This window comes from Penicillium verrucosum, assembly GCF_028828655.1.
Source record: "Penicillium verrucosum strain IBT 35672 chromosome Unknown utg000001l_segment0_segment0, whole genome shotgun sequence".
Classification (NCBI taxonomy): domain Eukaryota; kingdom Fungi; phylum Ascomycota; class Eurotiomycetes; order Eurotiales; family Aspergillaceae; genus Penicillium; species Penicillium verrucosum.
Genome location: NW_026643210.1, coordinates 2832255 through 2849154, shown reverse-complemented (window position 1 = coordinate 2849154; position 16900 = coordinate 2832255). Strand labels below are relative to the sequence as shown.

The 16900-nt window shown below is 47.9% G+C and overlaps 6 protein-coding genes across 6 annotated transcripts; 1 reads left to right on the top strand and 5 right to left on the bottom strand.

Moving 5' to 3' along the window:
• Nucleotides 1–453: 453 nt before the first annotated feature.
• Nucleotides 454–2338, bottom strand: N7516_001048 (sugar porter family MFS transporter; the record flags this gene model as incomplete). The annotated part of the gene is made up of 4 exons (XM_057213770.1): nt 454–1158; nt 1217–1634; nt 1703–1959; nt 2027–2338. The coding sequence occupies 4 exons, from the start codon at nt 2336–2338 to the stop codon at nt 454–456; spliced, it is 1692 nt and encodes a 563-aa protein (XP_057075653.1).
• Nucleotides 2339–3955: 1617 nt separating this feature from the next.
• On the bottom strand, nt 3956–5327 carry N7516_001047 (SNG1 family protein; the record flags this gene model as incomplete). Its single annotated transcript, XM_057213769.1, has 2 exons — nt 3956–5090; nt 5116–5327. 2 exons carry the CDS (start codon nt 5325–5327, stop codon nt 3956–3958), a joined length of 1347 nt encoding a protein of 448 aa, XP_057075652.1.
• A 1316-nt stretch (nt 5328–6643) lies between these two features.
• Nucleotides 6644–9395, bottom strand: facB (C6 transcription factor FacB/Cat8; the record flags this gene model as incomplete). The annotated part of the gene is made up of 3 exons (XM_057213768.1): nt 6644–7849; nt 7907–8856; nt 8909–9395. 3 exons carry the CDS (start codon nt 9393–9395, stop codon nt 6644–6646), a joined length of 2643 nt encoding a protein of 880 aa, XP_057075651.1.
• A 1898-nt stretch (nt 9396–11293) lies between these two features.
• N7516_001045 (SET domain-containing protein) lies at nt 11294–12961 on the bottom strand (the record flags this gene model as incomplete). Its single annotated transcript, XM_057213767.1, has 4 exons — nt 11294–11380; nt 11439–12018; nt 12079–12605; nt 12671–12961. 4 exons carry the CDS (start codon nt 12959–12961, stop codon nt 11294–11296), a joined length of 1485 nt encoding a protein of 494 aa, XP_057075650.1.
• Nucleotides 12962–13806: 845 nt separating this feature from the next.
• Nucleotides 13807–14229, top strand: N7516_001044 (uncharacterized protein; the record flags this gene model as incomplete). The annotated part of the gene is made up of 2 exons (XM_057213766.1): nt 13807–14160; nt 14218–14229. 2 exons carry the CDS (start codon nt 13807–13809, stop codon nt 14227–14229), a joined length of 366 nt encoding a protein of 121 aa, XP_057075649.1.
• Nucleotides 14230–14386: 157 nt separating this feature from the next.
• Nucleotides 14387–16225, bottom strand: N7516_001043 (Ygr210 GTPase family protein; the record flags this gene model as incomplete). Its single annotated transcript, XM_057213765.1, has 11 exons — nt 14387–14413; nt 14470–14590; nt 14646–14825; nt 14879–15084; nt 15136–15347; nt 15404–15435; nt 15493–15586; nt 15649–15917; nt 15998–16007; nt 16071–16128; nt 16190–16225. 11 exons carry the CDS (start codon nt 16223–16225, stop codon nt 14387–14389), a joined length of 1245 nt encoding a protein of 414 aa, XP_057075648.1.
• Nucleotides 16226–16900: the final 675 nt, after the last annotated feature.

Sequence of the window (16900 nt, the reverse complement as noted above, 5' to 3'; positions counted from 1 at the left end):
CTAGCTGCAGGATCAATGCAGATTTTCCCGTAAGTTTGAGTATGCCGCTCACCGTTTAAGCCTCGAATTACCGGCATATAAGATATAAGATGATCAAGAAAGGGAAACAGATGCTTATCCTAGAAATTATAGTGCAGATGAAGAAGAAGATACGTCGAGGGGAGGAAACCAAATGATATACGGAAGAGAATTATTTGCTGCGTTTATTTACATTTATGGCCTTAGGATTATAAGATCAGTACAGAGTATATACGCTGGAATATACGTAGAAAACGAGTATCAATCAGCTATATTATATATGCCAAGACTGTGGTTATATACACAATGGGGGGCCCCAATGGGCCCCCATCAATGGGCCCGAGTTTCAGGCCCATTTGTGGGCTTTACGGAGGTCTATTTGTTAGTACATGCACAACTGCACTATCTTTCGCAAATCCACAACCACCTCCATGCTTACGCGCGTGTCTCAGGCCCCCAGGACCCATCTTCCCGTAACTCAGTAGTAGGATCAGCAACATGAGACGACCTGGGAGCATCTTTATCAAACGAGCCCCGGATAACACTTGGATCAGCAGGGAACTTGAACTTCGAACTGTTCCATGGCTTCACTTTCATCCGGTACATAGTATCGATCTCCTCCAGGGTACGGCCCTGTCCCTCCATAACGGCGAAGTAAACCAGACCGGCAGCAAGGAAAAGACATCCGGCGAAGACATACCCGAAGCGGAAGTCAATGTCGCCGGTAATAAAGGGAGTGAAAAAGGCAAGGAGGAAGTTCCAGAGCCAGTTGGATGCAGTCGCCAGAGACATCGCTTGGGCACGGTATTGCGAAGGATAGAGCTCGGCGATGATCGTCCACACCATGGGTCCCCAGGTACTGGCAAAGCCAAGAATGAAAAGGCAGGCAAAAACGACCATAACCACGCCGGCAGATTTTGTTCTCTCTGGGAATTCATGATCTAGGGAGAAATGGCCCACTGATGCAAAGATCATGAAGCAAACGAACATCCATAACGCACCGGTTATGAGAGAACGGCGTCGGCCCCAGTGTTCAATTAGATAGAGACCAAGGAAAGTTGTTCCAAAGTTGACTGCGCCTAGAATCAACTGCGTGACATAACTGTTCTCGATTCCAGCGCCCTTGAAAATCGTTGTTCCCTGATATGTGTCAGTTAGGTCTCTTTTCTCTCTGTTCAACGAACATGTCGAAACTCACATAATAGAAGAAGTAATTAGCACCTGTCAGTTGCTGGAGAGCTTGCAGGGCGACGCCAACGGCGATCCGGTACCCCATCGTCGGAGCACGGAACATCTGCATCCAGGTGACTTTCCCGTTGCGCTGCTCTTCCTCGTGTTTCTCTCTGATTTCTTCGAACTCGATGTGAAGAGCGCGATGGTTAATCGGGACACCATAAACTTTGGCAAGTGTGTTCATGGCTTTCTCCACGTTGCCGTGGCGGTAGTCGTAGCGTGGACTTTCAGGGAAGAACATCATGCCAGCACCAAGGATTGCGGCCCAAATATACGTGACACCCATAGGGATACGCCACGAACCGGTGTCGGGGCGACCTTCCGTTCCAAAATTGATACAGTTGGCAACGAAGATTCCAAGTGTAATGAATAGCTGATATGTACTGGGAAGAGTTAGTAGAAGACAATAGTCTAGTTCTGGGATGACCCTAGGGCTCGTTGTCCAACATACCTAATCAGCGATCCTCGAATGTGCCTTGGTCCTGATTCTGCTTGATACATTGGTACCAGGAGAGAGACTGCACCAACGCCGAGCCCGGCGACCCAACGACCCATGGCGACCTGATACCACTTGCCAAATGGTGCGGTCATCTGAATGGTGATTCCGATACACACCATCAGAGACCACCAACTAATACACCACTTTCGTCCGAAGCGGTCGGCGATAGGTGCTGCAACTAAAGCCCCCATCAGAGTACCAATTGACAGCTGTAGGAGACTGTTAGCATATGTAGATAGATGTGAGGCGAGCAATGACAAAGAAGGCACTGCTTACCAAGGCAACAATGAGACCCGAACGGACGTTAGAGAAATGGTACGTCCCATCCGATTGAAGTTCACCATATCGCTCAAGGAAGTTTTCCATCTCCAGGAAGCCGGAGATTTGACCAGTGTCATAACCGAAAAGGAAACCGCCCATAGAGACGAGAATTCCCATAATGAATGAACGCCAAGTGAGAAGCGGAATAGGAGTGTCGACCTCATTACCGGGGCCTTTCTCATGTTCATTGGTAGAAACCGGCCCCCCAGGGGCCTGAGAGTCTGCATAGAGGTCCTGCGGACGCTTTTTGAAGATCTTCTCGAACATAGCGCCAACTAGTACTATTTGGCTGTGATATTTTCACTACCTGGCAACTAATTTTTCGCAAATCCATGCGATACTGGATCAACCCTTTTTATATACAGTGCCTGACCAAGAAAGCCAAGGCTGGGCAATATGCCGCAGAAAGCCGAGTGTCTGGGAACTCATACCAATTCAGGCAGTACGCATCACACTGATGACCCGTTGATCCAAGACCCCGAGCATACGACCTTCAATCTGGCACTTATGTCCGTCAGAAAAGAGATAATCCGGGGAATTTGACATGGATTTGGCAGGTTGGCCGGTTCGGCTGCGACATGTTCGGGTGGTTAATCATTGCTGTTGGCCAATAAAGCAACTTCAGACTCCATCTCCACGACTTCTGAGTGGCGCGGAAGTCTCGGCCCTGTAGACCTCGTGATTCGTTTTCTTTTTTTTTTTTTTTCTGGTAACGAATAATATTTCTGGGGCAATTTGACCACGCGATAACCTGGGGTCTGGAGAAGTAGTGATGCAATCGGTGCCAGCCACGCAGCTTGGCATTGATTGACCGGCCGCACGTTTATGGCAATGTTAACTTGTTGGATTTGAATCAAACCACGAGTAATCTAGGTGACGGTAAAACTGTCGCAGGTACGACGGTGTATAGCGCTCAATGACAAATGCCGTATCTTGGCCTGACTTATGGCGGAATTAAGCCTTGTGAGGGAATAAATACGGCGTCTTTTCCGCTAGACCATAACAAAAACCTCGGTTCCTGTTTAGGGCCTAGGGAGGCCATATCCCAGTCTGACACCTTGTTTTAGACCGCTTTAGGCCTGTAACCAACTCGGCATGGAATAACTAGGCACCGTTAGCCCATAAAAGTGATATCGGTATTGTCTATTCCCTTGATGCTCTTTTTATCACTAATATGTTCTAGACCAATAGAAATGCTGTGGACCTCCGCAAGCCTTAGATAGAGCAGCTTCTATCCCGTTCAAGAACGCTTGGACAAGCCTCCCTGCGGAAGAAACGCGAGAATTTGTCGCTATTCTGCTGGAGGAGAGATGTGAAGAGGCTGAGAAGATGAGCAGCACTTTTCTTTGTGGGAACGATTCGTATGTGGCTGAAGAGTAGTTCTAGTCCTCCTAAAAAGCTAGATACTGCTATCCAATTAATCACTTTCTAAGAAACGAGCATATTATGATCACTTGTAGATCAAGGATCTCTTTAAGTATTGATAGTGTCACCCATAGTCGAGTAATTATACTCCCTCTTTTTCTTTTCACATCATTACAGTAATTATATAGCCTAGGAAGGAACCAAATAACAATCTGCAGAACTCATTTATAGACGTGGTCTAATTGCATAATCTTGCTAGAAACGGTCTATCCATTACGGTTCAGAGAATCTATATTGTACAAGGCAACTGGAGAGAAACGTAAGGCTGCGACATTTCCACGTCTCAATTCGTGTACTTGATTAAAATACCTATGGGTCATCCACCTGGGGTAGCCTCCAAAGGTGATCAAACCATCGTTAAGCAAGGCATCTTTCATACTTCTCCTCCCCCGTCAATTCCTAGTTCCCCGACAATTATCATTACCCTCACTAGCCACTTCCACTGGGGTAGCTCCCTACTTAGGCAATATTGCGAAGAGGAGTAGCCTCAACTGATTCCCCATTTTGCGTAACTCCGCGACGTGAGCTACCAACTGGCCTCACTATCTCGTTCATTACCGCATGTTTAACTTTAGACTGACCACCTTCCAGTCCTGCACGATCCAAGGGTTCCTGGGCAGCCAAGGCAGTTCTACAACGGTGTTGCATCGCATACACTGCAATAGGGACACCAACAATCCACCACGAGAACATAATGGGAAGCGCACGATAGAGCCGGTTATTGCACCCACCAGACCAGATCTGAATCAGGACCTGGTATGCCTCATGGGAAGGAAGAGCATAGCCCCAGCGAAAGAAACCCGGATTCAACTCAAACGGACTGATAGTACTGGCGACATTGAGAATGACCCAAGTCAGAACAATAAACGGCATGAACTGAATCGGGATGAAAGCAGTCGTGATATCGAAAAACAGGAAGTTGATGTGCATCAGAAGCCACATAATGATCCAAGTTAACACGAACTGACTTCCTCGCTGTCCCCACGACTCTCTAAAGGCCCAGATATAGCCGGCCATTAAGAGTGATCCTGTAAGGGTATAGAGGATGGAGGCTATGGCGCGGATCAGACCGTTGGCTTTCCAGGACAATTTGCTGAACGCGTCGAAATGGGTTGATATCCCGTTCAGTGCCAAAATGAAAAAGAACTGTTGGAGGATTGGCATCACCATGGATACTGTGTTGTAGAACACCCTTGTACCTTGTTCCGTGCCCTTGATGTTGATTTCTTCGGCGTGGATAGGGTCGAGGAACGCTTCGAGGGTGGCTGCATTAGATAGGTCCGCGGACGCGACGACTGAAGATCCATTGTTGGCGTAGTATGTTGACCGTGTTGTGGCGATCAGTTTCAAAATGTTGGAGTAAACCGCGGCTTGCGAGAAAACTGGGTATCTGACTCCGTTCCAGATATAAGTGAGTGAGATCGGTGGGCTGGACCCGTTTACCAGTGCCGATGCCAGGCCATCTGATCCACGTTCAGTTGTGTAGATAGCCCCCCCAGTAGTCGCCGCGGCATACGGCTTCTCGAATGTTCTCTGGTTGGGGATATTCGACAAGGGATTCAGGCACCAAAGTTGGAAACCCTTCTCCTCGTAGCTGTTGATAGGCATCTGTCACTGACTTGCCGATCATATCGCCATCGTAGTCCACGTAAAGTAGATTGAAGTTGTGATAACGGGTGGTACTGCGGAATTGCGTTGCATAAAGATAGCACATATTCACCAAGAAAAGAACTTGAAGGAGGAGAGACATAGTGATCACAGCTGGCAAAAGCTGAGACCGGATCTCCTTCCATGCGCCCGTTTTGGGATATGAGTTCGATTCGCGTCTCATCTTCAGTGAATGTAAGGTCGAGAAGATGAGGTGCAAACGGTGATTGATGTTCCCTTGACGAGTGACATTTATAGGGAGTCTCGGAATCTGATCCCTGTATTGCTTACTCGTTGTGTATCCATGGAAATTTATGTGAGCTTGGTCACCCAAGGTGGTTGCACCATTCGAAGTATATGAACAATGTACAAATCCACTTGGGGTCCACCAATCACGTTCGCCAGGCAGTCTACAATTTTCCGCTGACTCAGCGGAATATACTTCTCGGCTCGAACTACGATTGGTCGGATTTGAATTGCCCAAATGCTTTGTATGAGAGCAAGAAGTTAATGATGGAGTTACGACCGGCATGCAATTGTCCATTCAGCTAGCTAGTGACCTGCCCCCCGAAGGATTTAAAGCTGCGTCTTCGCCGTGAATAAAGGTGAAATTTGTCTACTTTTTTTGTTGTTTTATCCTTGTCCTCAACCTGGTTCTGTGTATGACACGCATAAAGTGTTAAATCCGGTCTTTGCAACCCGAGGTGCTTCAGAGCAGTTTCTCTTCGACGCTCGCGAGATATTTACGAACAAAAAGCCGGAAAGCGAGTTGCTGGTCCTCGAGCATTTTGGCCACGGTTTCGTAGAATGCGTCCATGTCGTCCATGAAGATTTTGTATTTCTGGACCATATCCGGGAGCTATGCTTCGTTATGGATTAACCTTCCAATAACTTGAACCATAGAAGTCTAGTCAGCTCCTGGTTAACACGTGAAGCACGGACGAAGTGGTTATATACTGAATAGAGAGAGACGAAGAAGAAGAGGAAGAAGAAGGAATCTTTATTCTCTATAAACAAACTGAGGCTGGCCAACTAGCTAGTGGAAGCCTGACAACCAAGACATGTAGGCATATATACATGCAGTTTAATGCTTGTAGGCGCATCTTATCCCGCCAAGTAGATCGACAGGGAGCATGCAAATGTACCGAAACCAAATCCCCGTGTCTAGATCTACTTAGGCTGTAATTAGGGCCCAGAAGAGTGTTGTGATCATCAAATTCATTATATACGCGATATCCTAGGCATTGCATTGCCTGTCCTAAAGAACTATACTAACTATATACCAGGCATACCATTCACGGCAGACAAAAAACATGTTTCCAAGCACAAGAGAAGATCAGAGACAAAAAAAAAAAGAAAAGAAATTAGCAGACAAAAACCAAAGATAGAATAAACGCGAATAAACGCCCCCATCCATAGGTATCATGAATAGAATATAAAAGCGGAAAACCAATTCAAACCCCAAATCCTTCCAAAAGACACCCAGCGCTACATAATCAATCAGACGGCCAGACGTCGGTCCCAGCCATTGGCCAGGGAGAACTCATCAACCTCATCTTCACCATGCATAGCAAAAGTATGGAAAGGATCGATGGTATTGATATCCTCAGGGAAGACCTTAGCATCCGGGTAGGGTGCTAGAGAATCCTCGGTACTCCCCATACTCTCACTTGAATAGCTTAGAACGCTCTGCGCAGTATGTTCTGGCTTATGTACGAAGTCGCCACTACTGGCGGACCACGCTTCGGGCGAGAGGCCATGCATATCACTCGGCGGGTAATTGGCTAGGGAGGAGTCGTTGGGTTTGCGGTTGTATTCTGCTGTGATAGAGGCGAATGGGCCCGGATCTTCGCCGCACTCTTTGCCGCCGTAGATGCCTGTGAAGATGTTGGAGTATCCCCGATCCATGTCGCTCAAGACATATTCCCAATCGGCCATTGTGATGGCGCCAGCTGTGGGATCGGAGGGAGTAGAGCAGGACAAGGAGCGTGGGTGGTCGTAGCCCACGGATGCGGCTAAACGGGGGTCTGAGGCTAGGTCCAAGGGGGAGTGGCCTTTATCGTTGAGGTAGAGTGGAGCGGGGAGCTGGTCTGCTTGGGCGAGAGGCAGGCTGCTCCAGCTTGGGGAGCGGAGCGACTGGGGAATAAGTGGGGGTGTGGCTCCGGAGATGGTGTTTCGGCGAGAGGACTGTGGAGAGGGCTCTGTTGGCAGCTGCTTATCACGGGTGGAGCAGGCGATAAGGCGCGACTTTAAGGCCTGCAAGTGCTTCTTGGGGGATTTGCTCGGCTTTTCTGTTGGCGCCACCATCTCCTGGTGTTGCTGCTTGCCCACTGATGGACGTCTTGGGCTGTTCATAGAAATCAGAGTGTTGGACAGCGTGCCGAATTGAGCAGCAGCCGCGCTCGATTCTGATTGGAGGTATTGCATGGCGGTTCCAAGCAGCTTCTGGCTATCCTTGGCCAGTTTGCTATCGTTTTTGACATCAAGCATTTGCCAAAGGAGTCCAAGACCAGAAACAAATATAAGCTCTTTTCTGTTGATACAAACAGACAGACACAGACGCCTTTCATCAAGAAGTTCAAGAATTTGAATGATATGCTTTGCTGAATCGGACAACGCCAGGGCAGACGGAGAGCGAAGGTTCTCGTCAGCGTAGCAGACAGCTGGGCGATGTATTAAAGATCGAATGAAATAATACACAAGTGACTATAGCAGAGTTAGTATTTGTTTGTAAAACATTAAAGAATCTATGCCGTGACTTACCAGGAGTGGCGATCGGCTACTCGTGACGTTCGTGCTAGGCTTATCCTGACTGAACTCGAGACGAAGATGTGACGGCAGTGTGTGAAGCCACTGGTCTAGTTGCCCTGTCACCGAGCGCATTTTCGAAACATACACATCGTAACCAGATTTTGAAGGGAACAGATCGTCCAAAGCCTTGTTCAAGATCCTTGCAGCTCCGAAGAGAGCAATGGCACTGGAAATGCGAGTGGATTCGCCCGGGAGGGTCGGCAAAAACCCTGTTTCTGTGACATTCTCATCATCCACATCAACCGGATAGTCAGTCTCGATGTCCTCTTCGCGCAAAAGTACGGGCAGTCCAGTAAGCGCGGAGCAGAATCGGTCAAGAACATATTGCGACCAAAAAACCTTTTTACGAGTCTCATCCTCGAGCGGGTTGCCTGAGCTTTCTTGGATTTCGTGCATGCCTAGCTGATGGCAAATATCAACACCAAGGGCACGGTAGCGAAGCAATGTACGGTAGTCGCCTTTGGTCATGCAGTAAATTTGACCAAGGACAAAACACTGCAGGCTGGAAACCGACGTTTCACTCGAGAACGAATCAAGGGTGGCCGACCAGTTCTCTTCGAAGAAAGTCGGGTCTTGGTTGGTTCGCGACATTGAGGAAAGAGCAGCAATACCAAAAATCAGATTCAACTGCGCCATCACATGCGGATTGCGCTGGAGAGTTTCGGTATTGTTAAGATACTGCTCATAAGCCTTCAGAATGGTCGGACGATGTACCACAGGGTACAGTGGCGCCCATTCTTGGAAGAAGATATTGATCAACTGATCCGACACCAAGCGCGGTGGCGTTTTCACAGGCTGGTTAGGGCCACCCTGGACTACCGAGGTAGACAAGGCAGTCAGCGCCTCTGTGGGGACCTTTGTTGCTGATTTACCCTCACTGACAAGTTTGTTGGTAAAGATATCTGCGAATGTAAGTTAATTGTTACCATTTGCGAAGGGACAGGTATAACATACCAGCAAAGCCTTGGGTGCTGGAAAATCCAATAAAAGGGTTCTGCGACTTCTGAGATGGTCGGGTCCTCGATCGCTCTACATGAAACACGCCATCGGGTGAAGCCGAAATGCTCGGCTTCACTGTCGCAGAAGCAGAGGGAGACTTCACGGAGGCGGTTCGTTGCGGCGGCATAAACGAATGTATCCTGGACAAGACATCGATCTTCTCATCTTTCTCGTCTAACAGGTCCTTCAAGTCTTTAACTTCGGTTTCTAGACTCCTGACTCGTTCTTCTAGTGACTCGGTATATCCACGTGGGAAGGCGCGGCGGCTCAGTTTGTCGCTGGTGCGGCACTCGAAGCCCACGTTGGCGCATTGCGAGCAGCAAGGTCGAACACCGTCACAGCGTATCTTTTTACTTCGGCATCGGTCACAGGCTTGGGCAATACGGCTCGTTGTGCCAGTTCCGCCGACCTTGATCACTTTCATAGGCAAGATACCAGGCATGTTGTGCAGAAGGGGCACGCGGGCCGCCGGGGGTTGAGTTGGTTGTATTTAGAAGGCGCCAGAAGTATAAGCACAGCACTCCTTATAGAATTGAAAACTGAGATAATGTAACTAGAGAATCTCCAGTTTGAATAAGACAGACAGGTATGTATGGAGAAAAGAAGCCTAAGAACATGGGGGGGCGTCCTCGGGAAGATGGGGTCACGCCAATGCTGAGTCAGTTTCAAGTGGAGACTGCTGACCATCCTCTGGCGCCAATAAACTCCTCGTTGTATCGGTGGTAATTGGTATTCATTGCGTACCTGCTCTGTTCACTTGACCCTTGATTCATTATTGGACCCATTATTTTGAGTATTTTGAGAGGCGAAATACAATCTCGCCCCGGATTCTTCCTGCAGACCTCGATATTTCTTCTTTTTGACGGTTGGATCCCGATCTTCCCGGTCCCCGCACTCCGCATTCCACAGCCCTTTGGCTGATGTGAAAATATCTATAGAATAAGATGGAAATGTAGGTTGCCTTTAGTGGCAAACCAACGCCCCTTTCGGAGTGCATGTGCTCTGTATTGAGTTACTGAGATAGACTTTTGCTATAAGCTAAAACGTAGGGCGCTCGGATTCAACCCCGTTGCGGTAACTGGGCATTCTAAACCGTCTCCGACTTTCTCCTCTCGGTGCTCCGGTTCTGCAGCGGCGCGTGCAGCGGCGTGTCTACCTACCCAGGTTAGCCTACTCGGCATACTATTAAATTCTGGTCCGAAGATCGGCCGCTATCCATGGTTAATGTGTCTCTCTCACTTTCCACTAAAAAAGAAATCGAGGTAACTTCCGCGATACTTCTAATACCCCGTACTTTGCACGAAATGCTAGCTTGGTGGCTGGCCACTCGGAGGATCGCTGAAGTCATCTTAGCCAAGAAAAAAATCTATATATACAACTCTAACCATGAAACCCCAGAAAACCCTAGCCTTCCCAAGGTTTAAATCCATACACACATATGGTGATGTGTATAGTGCCCAGGTGGCCAACCGTTCACGGAGGATCAACCACCTCAAACACAACTAAAGTTTCAAAGGATTTAGATAAGTTGCATTATTAGCTCCACCTGCATACCTATCAACTAACTTGATTAGTAGTTGTCATCAGAGTCCAACCAAAGACGCGGGACACAGTCCAAAATTTAATCTCGAATAGAATACACGTTATCGTATTCATGGTATTGTGACGGAAACCCCGTTTTATTCCGCTCAGCGAGTTTTGTCCGAGAGATCAGCGAACCATGGCCCAACATTAATAGCCCCACTAGGCTCCAGTCTGTTGGATTTGTGATCTACAGCTGTGTTCCTGCGCTCCACTAAAATGACATCCCTCAATATTGGTCACTTCGAATTGTAGAAGGTATGCTCTCCCCTGGAATATCTATTAACGTGCTTGGGGGGACTCGTGTACAGGAAACCCATGCGATGCATGATCCATGGCTAACCCGTGGATATTGGAATCGGTGTTCCTGCTAGCTTCCCCGTATGTAGCCCCCGACCCCCTGTACTATCTAGATCATGATATTCATACCCCTTTTACAACTCCGTGATTTTCAACTCTAAACGTCATAGCCGTAAGTCACCCTGTCTTTTCGTCATGATTGAACGCCTACACATGGAATATTTAGATGTGCTACGCTACGGGGTGTGGGGCTCGCAACATTCTTTTTTTTTTTTTATATGATCTGGCTGAGACTGGGCTGTGCTGCAGGCTGTTGGGCAAGGAAAAGATTGCGCATTAGGTGGATATGCAGGGAAGATCCCGGATGCTTCAATGTAACTAGTTAGTTATTGTGTTCTCTAGCTTGTAGTTCGGTCTTCAACAGACCCATCAATATGATCTGGGCCCTTAGCTTTGGATTTATGAAAAGTCATCGGATTCGTCCGGCTCCCCTGTCTGTGCGTTGAAATACTCGGCCACCGTTTTAGAAGCCAGTAACTCTGTTCTCTACATGTCATGGTCAGTGGTGGGAAATTCGTGACAGTCGGCACCTCCGATCACTTACCTGTTTTATTAATTCCTCAACGGCTCTCTCCAGCAGCTCCCCTTCCAAGACCCGGAACTGGGTAATCGAGGTGAAGATCCCAGGTCGGAACAAGGAATCCAAAGCCGCTTTATCCTCTTGCATATTCGACAAAGCCTCCTCGGTCTCCTGAAGTATAGCGAGCTGAGTTTCGAGTCGTTCGAGAAGCAGTACCACAGCGCGAAGCTGGAAAATCTCCCATAAGGGATCAACAGCGAGAAGCTCGCAGAGATGGCTGGATGATTGGACCTTTTCGCCTTTCCACGTCGTTTCCAACTCCCGGCCGCCGTCGGCTGTCTGTGCGATCCCAAAGTGAAGCCCGTCTTCTTCGTTCACGCATGCTATCCATGCAAGTCCACTCTTCCACTTTACTTCATCGCCGCCCTCGACGGCCGAAATTCGAATTCCCGAATTGTTCCCACAGAACATCTTCTTTGCGATGCTTAGAGGGTCATCCTCGGGGACATCTAGATTGAAGGATATTTCCCGTGCTTCCGTCGTACCGCTTTCCAGAAATCCATAGGAAAATATCATCTCAGACGCGGGCTTTTCATCCCCGTACCTGTCATGCCCTCTGTCAGCGAAGTCCTTGAAGCCCATGTCCACCGTAGAGCAATCTCACGAAATCGTAACTTCTTCCCCGGGCTGGAGAGTCTTGCCCCATCGTAACTGAAGAACGGCATTCCCCTCCGAGTCTGCGTCATACAACGCCTTGACCCCGTCGCCGGAGACATGATTGGCCATATCAACACAAGGCACCATTGCCAGACCACTGCCGGGTAGATCCAGCATGCGCGACCGATAAGCCGCGTCAACATATTTCCAGTCATCAATTGTCAATGTGCCAGTCTTTTCATCCCACCAGCTCCGCTGGCACCACGCGATACCCTCAGTAGCCTGACGGAGCTGTTCAAATTCCCGCTCAAGGGACGCAAGCTTCGCGTCCAGAGCTTCTGCAAGCGACGTGCCCTGGAGGAGCTCTTGTTCATCGGGGGTATAGAAGGTAGGCAGAGGGAACGATGGAGGCAGGAACTTCACGTATTCGGTCCAGGGATTGGAGATACCGATGGTCTCGTGTGCTGTGCGCAGGTCGGGGCTGCTATGGGATAGTTGAATAAGTAGGAATATGAGGATTGCTCCTCTAGCTGTCTGTGTATCCTGGTTGGTTTTCTCATTGTAATATAAATAGATGTTGGGGAAGAAGCAGGTCATACCCTTCCAAAGTCACCGATTGCCTCCAACACGTCGCGCAAATACCTGTCGATTTTGGCATGGTTCTGGACAGTCTCGAGGGATAAAACTAATTCAGGAGGAATTTGTAGGAGGATCTTGGGTTTTGTATCGTTCTCGCTGCTCGTCCGGGCTTGTGTTGCGATGAGGGCACTACCTTTGTCTGCGCCATGTTGATCAGATCCTATCTTGTGAACTGCGATGCCTTGGACCACAATCCCGTTGAGCCTCTGCCAAGCTGGCAGGGATTCGATCGGGATGTACTCGCGTTTCATTGCGAATAGGGTCAAGAGGTTGATGATGTCCGTTCAGAATGTCGCGCCGATGACGATCGATGTCTTATCGATAAGCTCGGCTCGAACTGGCTCTTACTACGGGCGACATAACTCTCTTATTGGTTTATATTGCCAGGCAATAATTTCGATCCACTCTCACTTCACAAGTACCATTGTTGAATCTATAGTTACTTTATAGTTATAGTATTTTTATAAATGAATACTGTTGAGCAACCTGTTACTATGTGGGGAGAAAGCAGAGGCAGAATTATTAATTGATTAAACTAGAAATGTAGGGGGTTATATACCCTGCTAAAACCATCTAACCTCTACTCGATTATAGTAAACAAGCTAACAAATAGTAAATAACGAACAAATAGGGCTTAGTCTAGTTAGCAAACATATAACTAACTATATAACTATGTATAGGAGATTGTTCAACAAATACGATATTAATTTTTTTTAACACCGGGCTCTTTATACTCCTAAGTCTTAAGTCTTGACTCTTGATTTCTTACTATCTTATTATCTTACTATCTTACTAATTGAATCTGAATTGAATCTATAAAGTGTATAGTATACAAATAATAAATGCTTTAAGAAGGCAGTAATGAACTAGGCGGTGAGGTAATAACCAATGAGAGAGTTATGTGTCGGATGGCATATTTAGTCGCCCGTACTCTTACCCTTTTCGGACAAAATAATATTACAGCATGGGGACGTCATAGAACCGAGTAGATATAATCATGAAGGCCAACGTTCTAGCTATTCAAGTATTTTACAACTATTCGAAAATCGCTATGCGCAATCACTGTATCTCTTCTGCTATACCAACGCTGCACAGCATGTCTATTTCACGACAACCTTGGCGGGTCGTCCTACCGGTACAGTCCGCCATACACCCGCCATTTCTCCGTCCACAACTTGGAGTCCGAGATTACTCCATTTTCGAGGATTGGAAGGGGAGTTCGGCGGAGGACCACACACGCAAGCGGTCTGAGAAAGGCGATACAGAAGATGTACATTCAGAGGCAGCGGCCTCTGGATTAAAGGAGAGGGAAACAAGCCAGGGCCTTGCAGATGAAACCAAGTCACATGGAATGACGGAGAGGAGCGGGACCAAGTATGCAAAGAAGGCTAAACAGGAGTATCCCAAAGCGCCAGAGCCGGTCATTGGCATGAGTGACGAGCGGCCCAAGGTCAGTTCAATTGAATGATTGGAAGTTCATGTCACTAACTGTGTCCCAATCTTGCAGAAGGGGAGTTGAAGCCAAGTATCTTATGGTGTTCTATGGCGATCTTCGAGCTCGACATTTCACGGTCGATGTCCCAAAATTTTGTGATAATAGTGAATCGGAGTAGAGAACGAGGTCATAAGACAGTTCCATTACTATCATGGGAGAGACTGTACATAAACGGACTGGTCTACCGACCAACCTTGAACGATAGGATCTGCAATGGTAATCAGTCAATCAACCGTATTATATAGTTTAGCGGGGAGCACTCACGTCATGTTTCCCAACTGCCACAATGTCATCCTCGGAGACTCGAGTTCCACCCACTCCTTCGACATAGTTGATAGGTACGTCACCCATCACCTTCCGGGCAACATCACCAACAGTACTGTTTCTGTGGGATGTTAGACAGGCTATGTCAGACTCAGACCCGTAGTAGGAGTACTCACCTAGATACCAAAACACAGTCGCGGAATACGGCAGTTCCAGTGCCAGAGTTGAATGTCGCCACGTTCCGGACGGGAAACACTGGTACTAATCCCAGAAGCTCTGCGGCTCGGGAAAGACATTGAACAACTCCAGTAGATCCAAATCGATACAGCACCATGTCTTTCATGTTCTCAACCCGACTGGAGCGAAGGCGTTAGTGATGTTATAACTTTGGTATGAGCACTGAACATACGTTTTCAATTTCTCATCCATCTCTTTGAGACCTCCTCCATCCGGGTCGCCCATCTCAATCAAATCTTCTCGCGTGTCGACAAACTCACTGCCTTCGACATACTTGATGTACTCCTGCTTTGCTAGCTTCCGGAGGAAAACTTCAGATATAGCGGAACAAAGCACAATGCTTTTGGGATCTTGCATTTTCGCAATTTTACTAATGTTCTGTAATTCCTGTTAGCATAATGTATGGGGAACCAGCCAGACCCCTCGTACCTTGTCTGCATCTGGGTGGTCGATCTTGTTCAATGCGAACACTGTGGGGAACTTCTCATCGATAAAAGCATTGACAACAAGCTCTACCGTCTCATTTGACCAATCTTCCAACGGCTCTTTTAAGGCAAGTTTATCCATAAATCGCGCAACGGTGGCATAGGTACTTCCATAACCGGCAAACTGTTTCTGCAATGTGTCGACGGGGTTTGCCTCTGTGCTAAGGGTCAGTTCTGTGTTATTGTAAATAGCGCTGCAAAAGTGCACTGACTTAATGCCTGATGTCTTCTCTTGATAGAACCCCTAAGGATAAATCAGCAGTTATCCATCGTTGTGTGTTCTTGGCAGCTGCAAACGTACCATCTCTCCATCAGGTTTCCTAGCACCCATCGCACGATCTCTGATCGCAACCACTCAATGTCTACTGATGGATCATATCCTCGAGTAGCCTTTCCTATCGATATTTATCAACACCCGATTTGCGCCATTATATTCAATCCAGCACCCCCAACAAACCTTCAGCATCTGTTGTCCCGCTCACATCTACGACGTGAATCAAAGCATCGGCGTGACGAAGATCGTCCAGGAACTTGTTCCCCAGTCCGCGACCCTGATGCGCGCCTGGCACAAGACCTGCAACATCTAGCAACTCGATCGGCACGGAACGTCGACCTTCGTAGCAGCCTCCATAATTGGGTTGGCACCGATCTGAAACATTGTGTCGCTGGCAGGGGCACTCGATCTGAAGGTATCCGATGGCTCTCTGAGGGTCAATGGTTGTGAAGCTGTCGGGTGTCAACACGGCCTGCGCCATCAACTGCGATAAGGCGGATATGCTCGTGTAGAACAATCGGGGCGCACATACGGGAAATTTCCTATTCAGAGCATAATTGATCAGCTTTCCGACACTTATTGTAACTGCATTCCGCTTCACTTACCGACTTTCGAAGTCGCATCGGTCAAACTGTTCAATGTTGTGGATTTTCCACTAGACGGCTGTATGCCCCTCGCGGCTGCATTTAGTGGGGTGATGGAACAGTGGAGGGGAACAACATACCTTGCCAACCAGTCCGATTAGCGGATCTCGAGGCATATTGAAGGATATATGTGTCGAAGAGCAAAATATCCTCAGATTAACACAATGATCAGATTCACCAAGTCTCCACAGGCCTCGGAGTTGACTGTCTTTCGATAAGAAACATTTTCTGCCGTGCAAAAAGGGCAGGCGGTGATGTCGATGGCCCCATGCCGCTCTAGGACGCCGACTCCTGTTGAACTCCTTGCAGCCTTTGATTAATATCCAATACGTCTATTATGAAGATCATTCTAGGATAGCTTCAGGATAGCAACTGGAGGTTTAGGGTCTGTTCCATAATTCACGGCGAAACACTATGGCCAACTGTTGTATATCTACTTCCCCTGGAACGATGGCTCGTGTTGTTGTTCTATCACACATTATCTAGGCGATACAATAGGCTTGTTTAGAGCTTAGGAGAGTTCCCTCCATGGTACTTCATTTAATGTTTCCAACCGCGGTCGAAATTTACTGAATAACCAAAAGATGCGTGAACAACCCGAGGGAATGAAGAGCATTGCATCCCTAATCGGTCTATGGCATCTAGGCCGTTCACCTTCAAGATCTATTGACGCCTTGACAGGCCTCGAGTGATAATGATCAGAGGATATGCATGGCATCTTGTCATGAAAGAAAATGAGCAGGCTTGCCACCTCAGGTGGCCCATGGGCAGCTATGACGCCAATCCCTGAG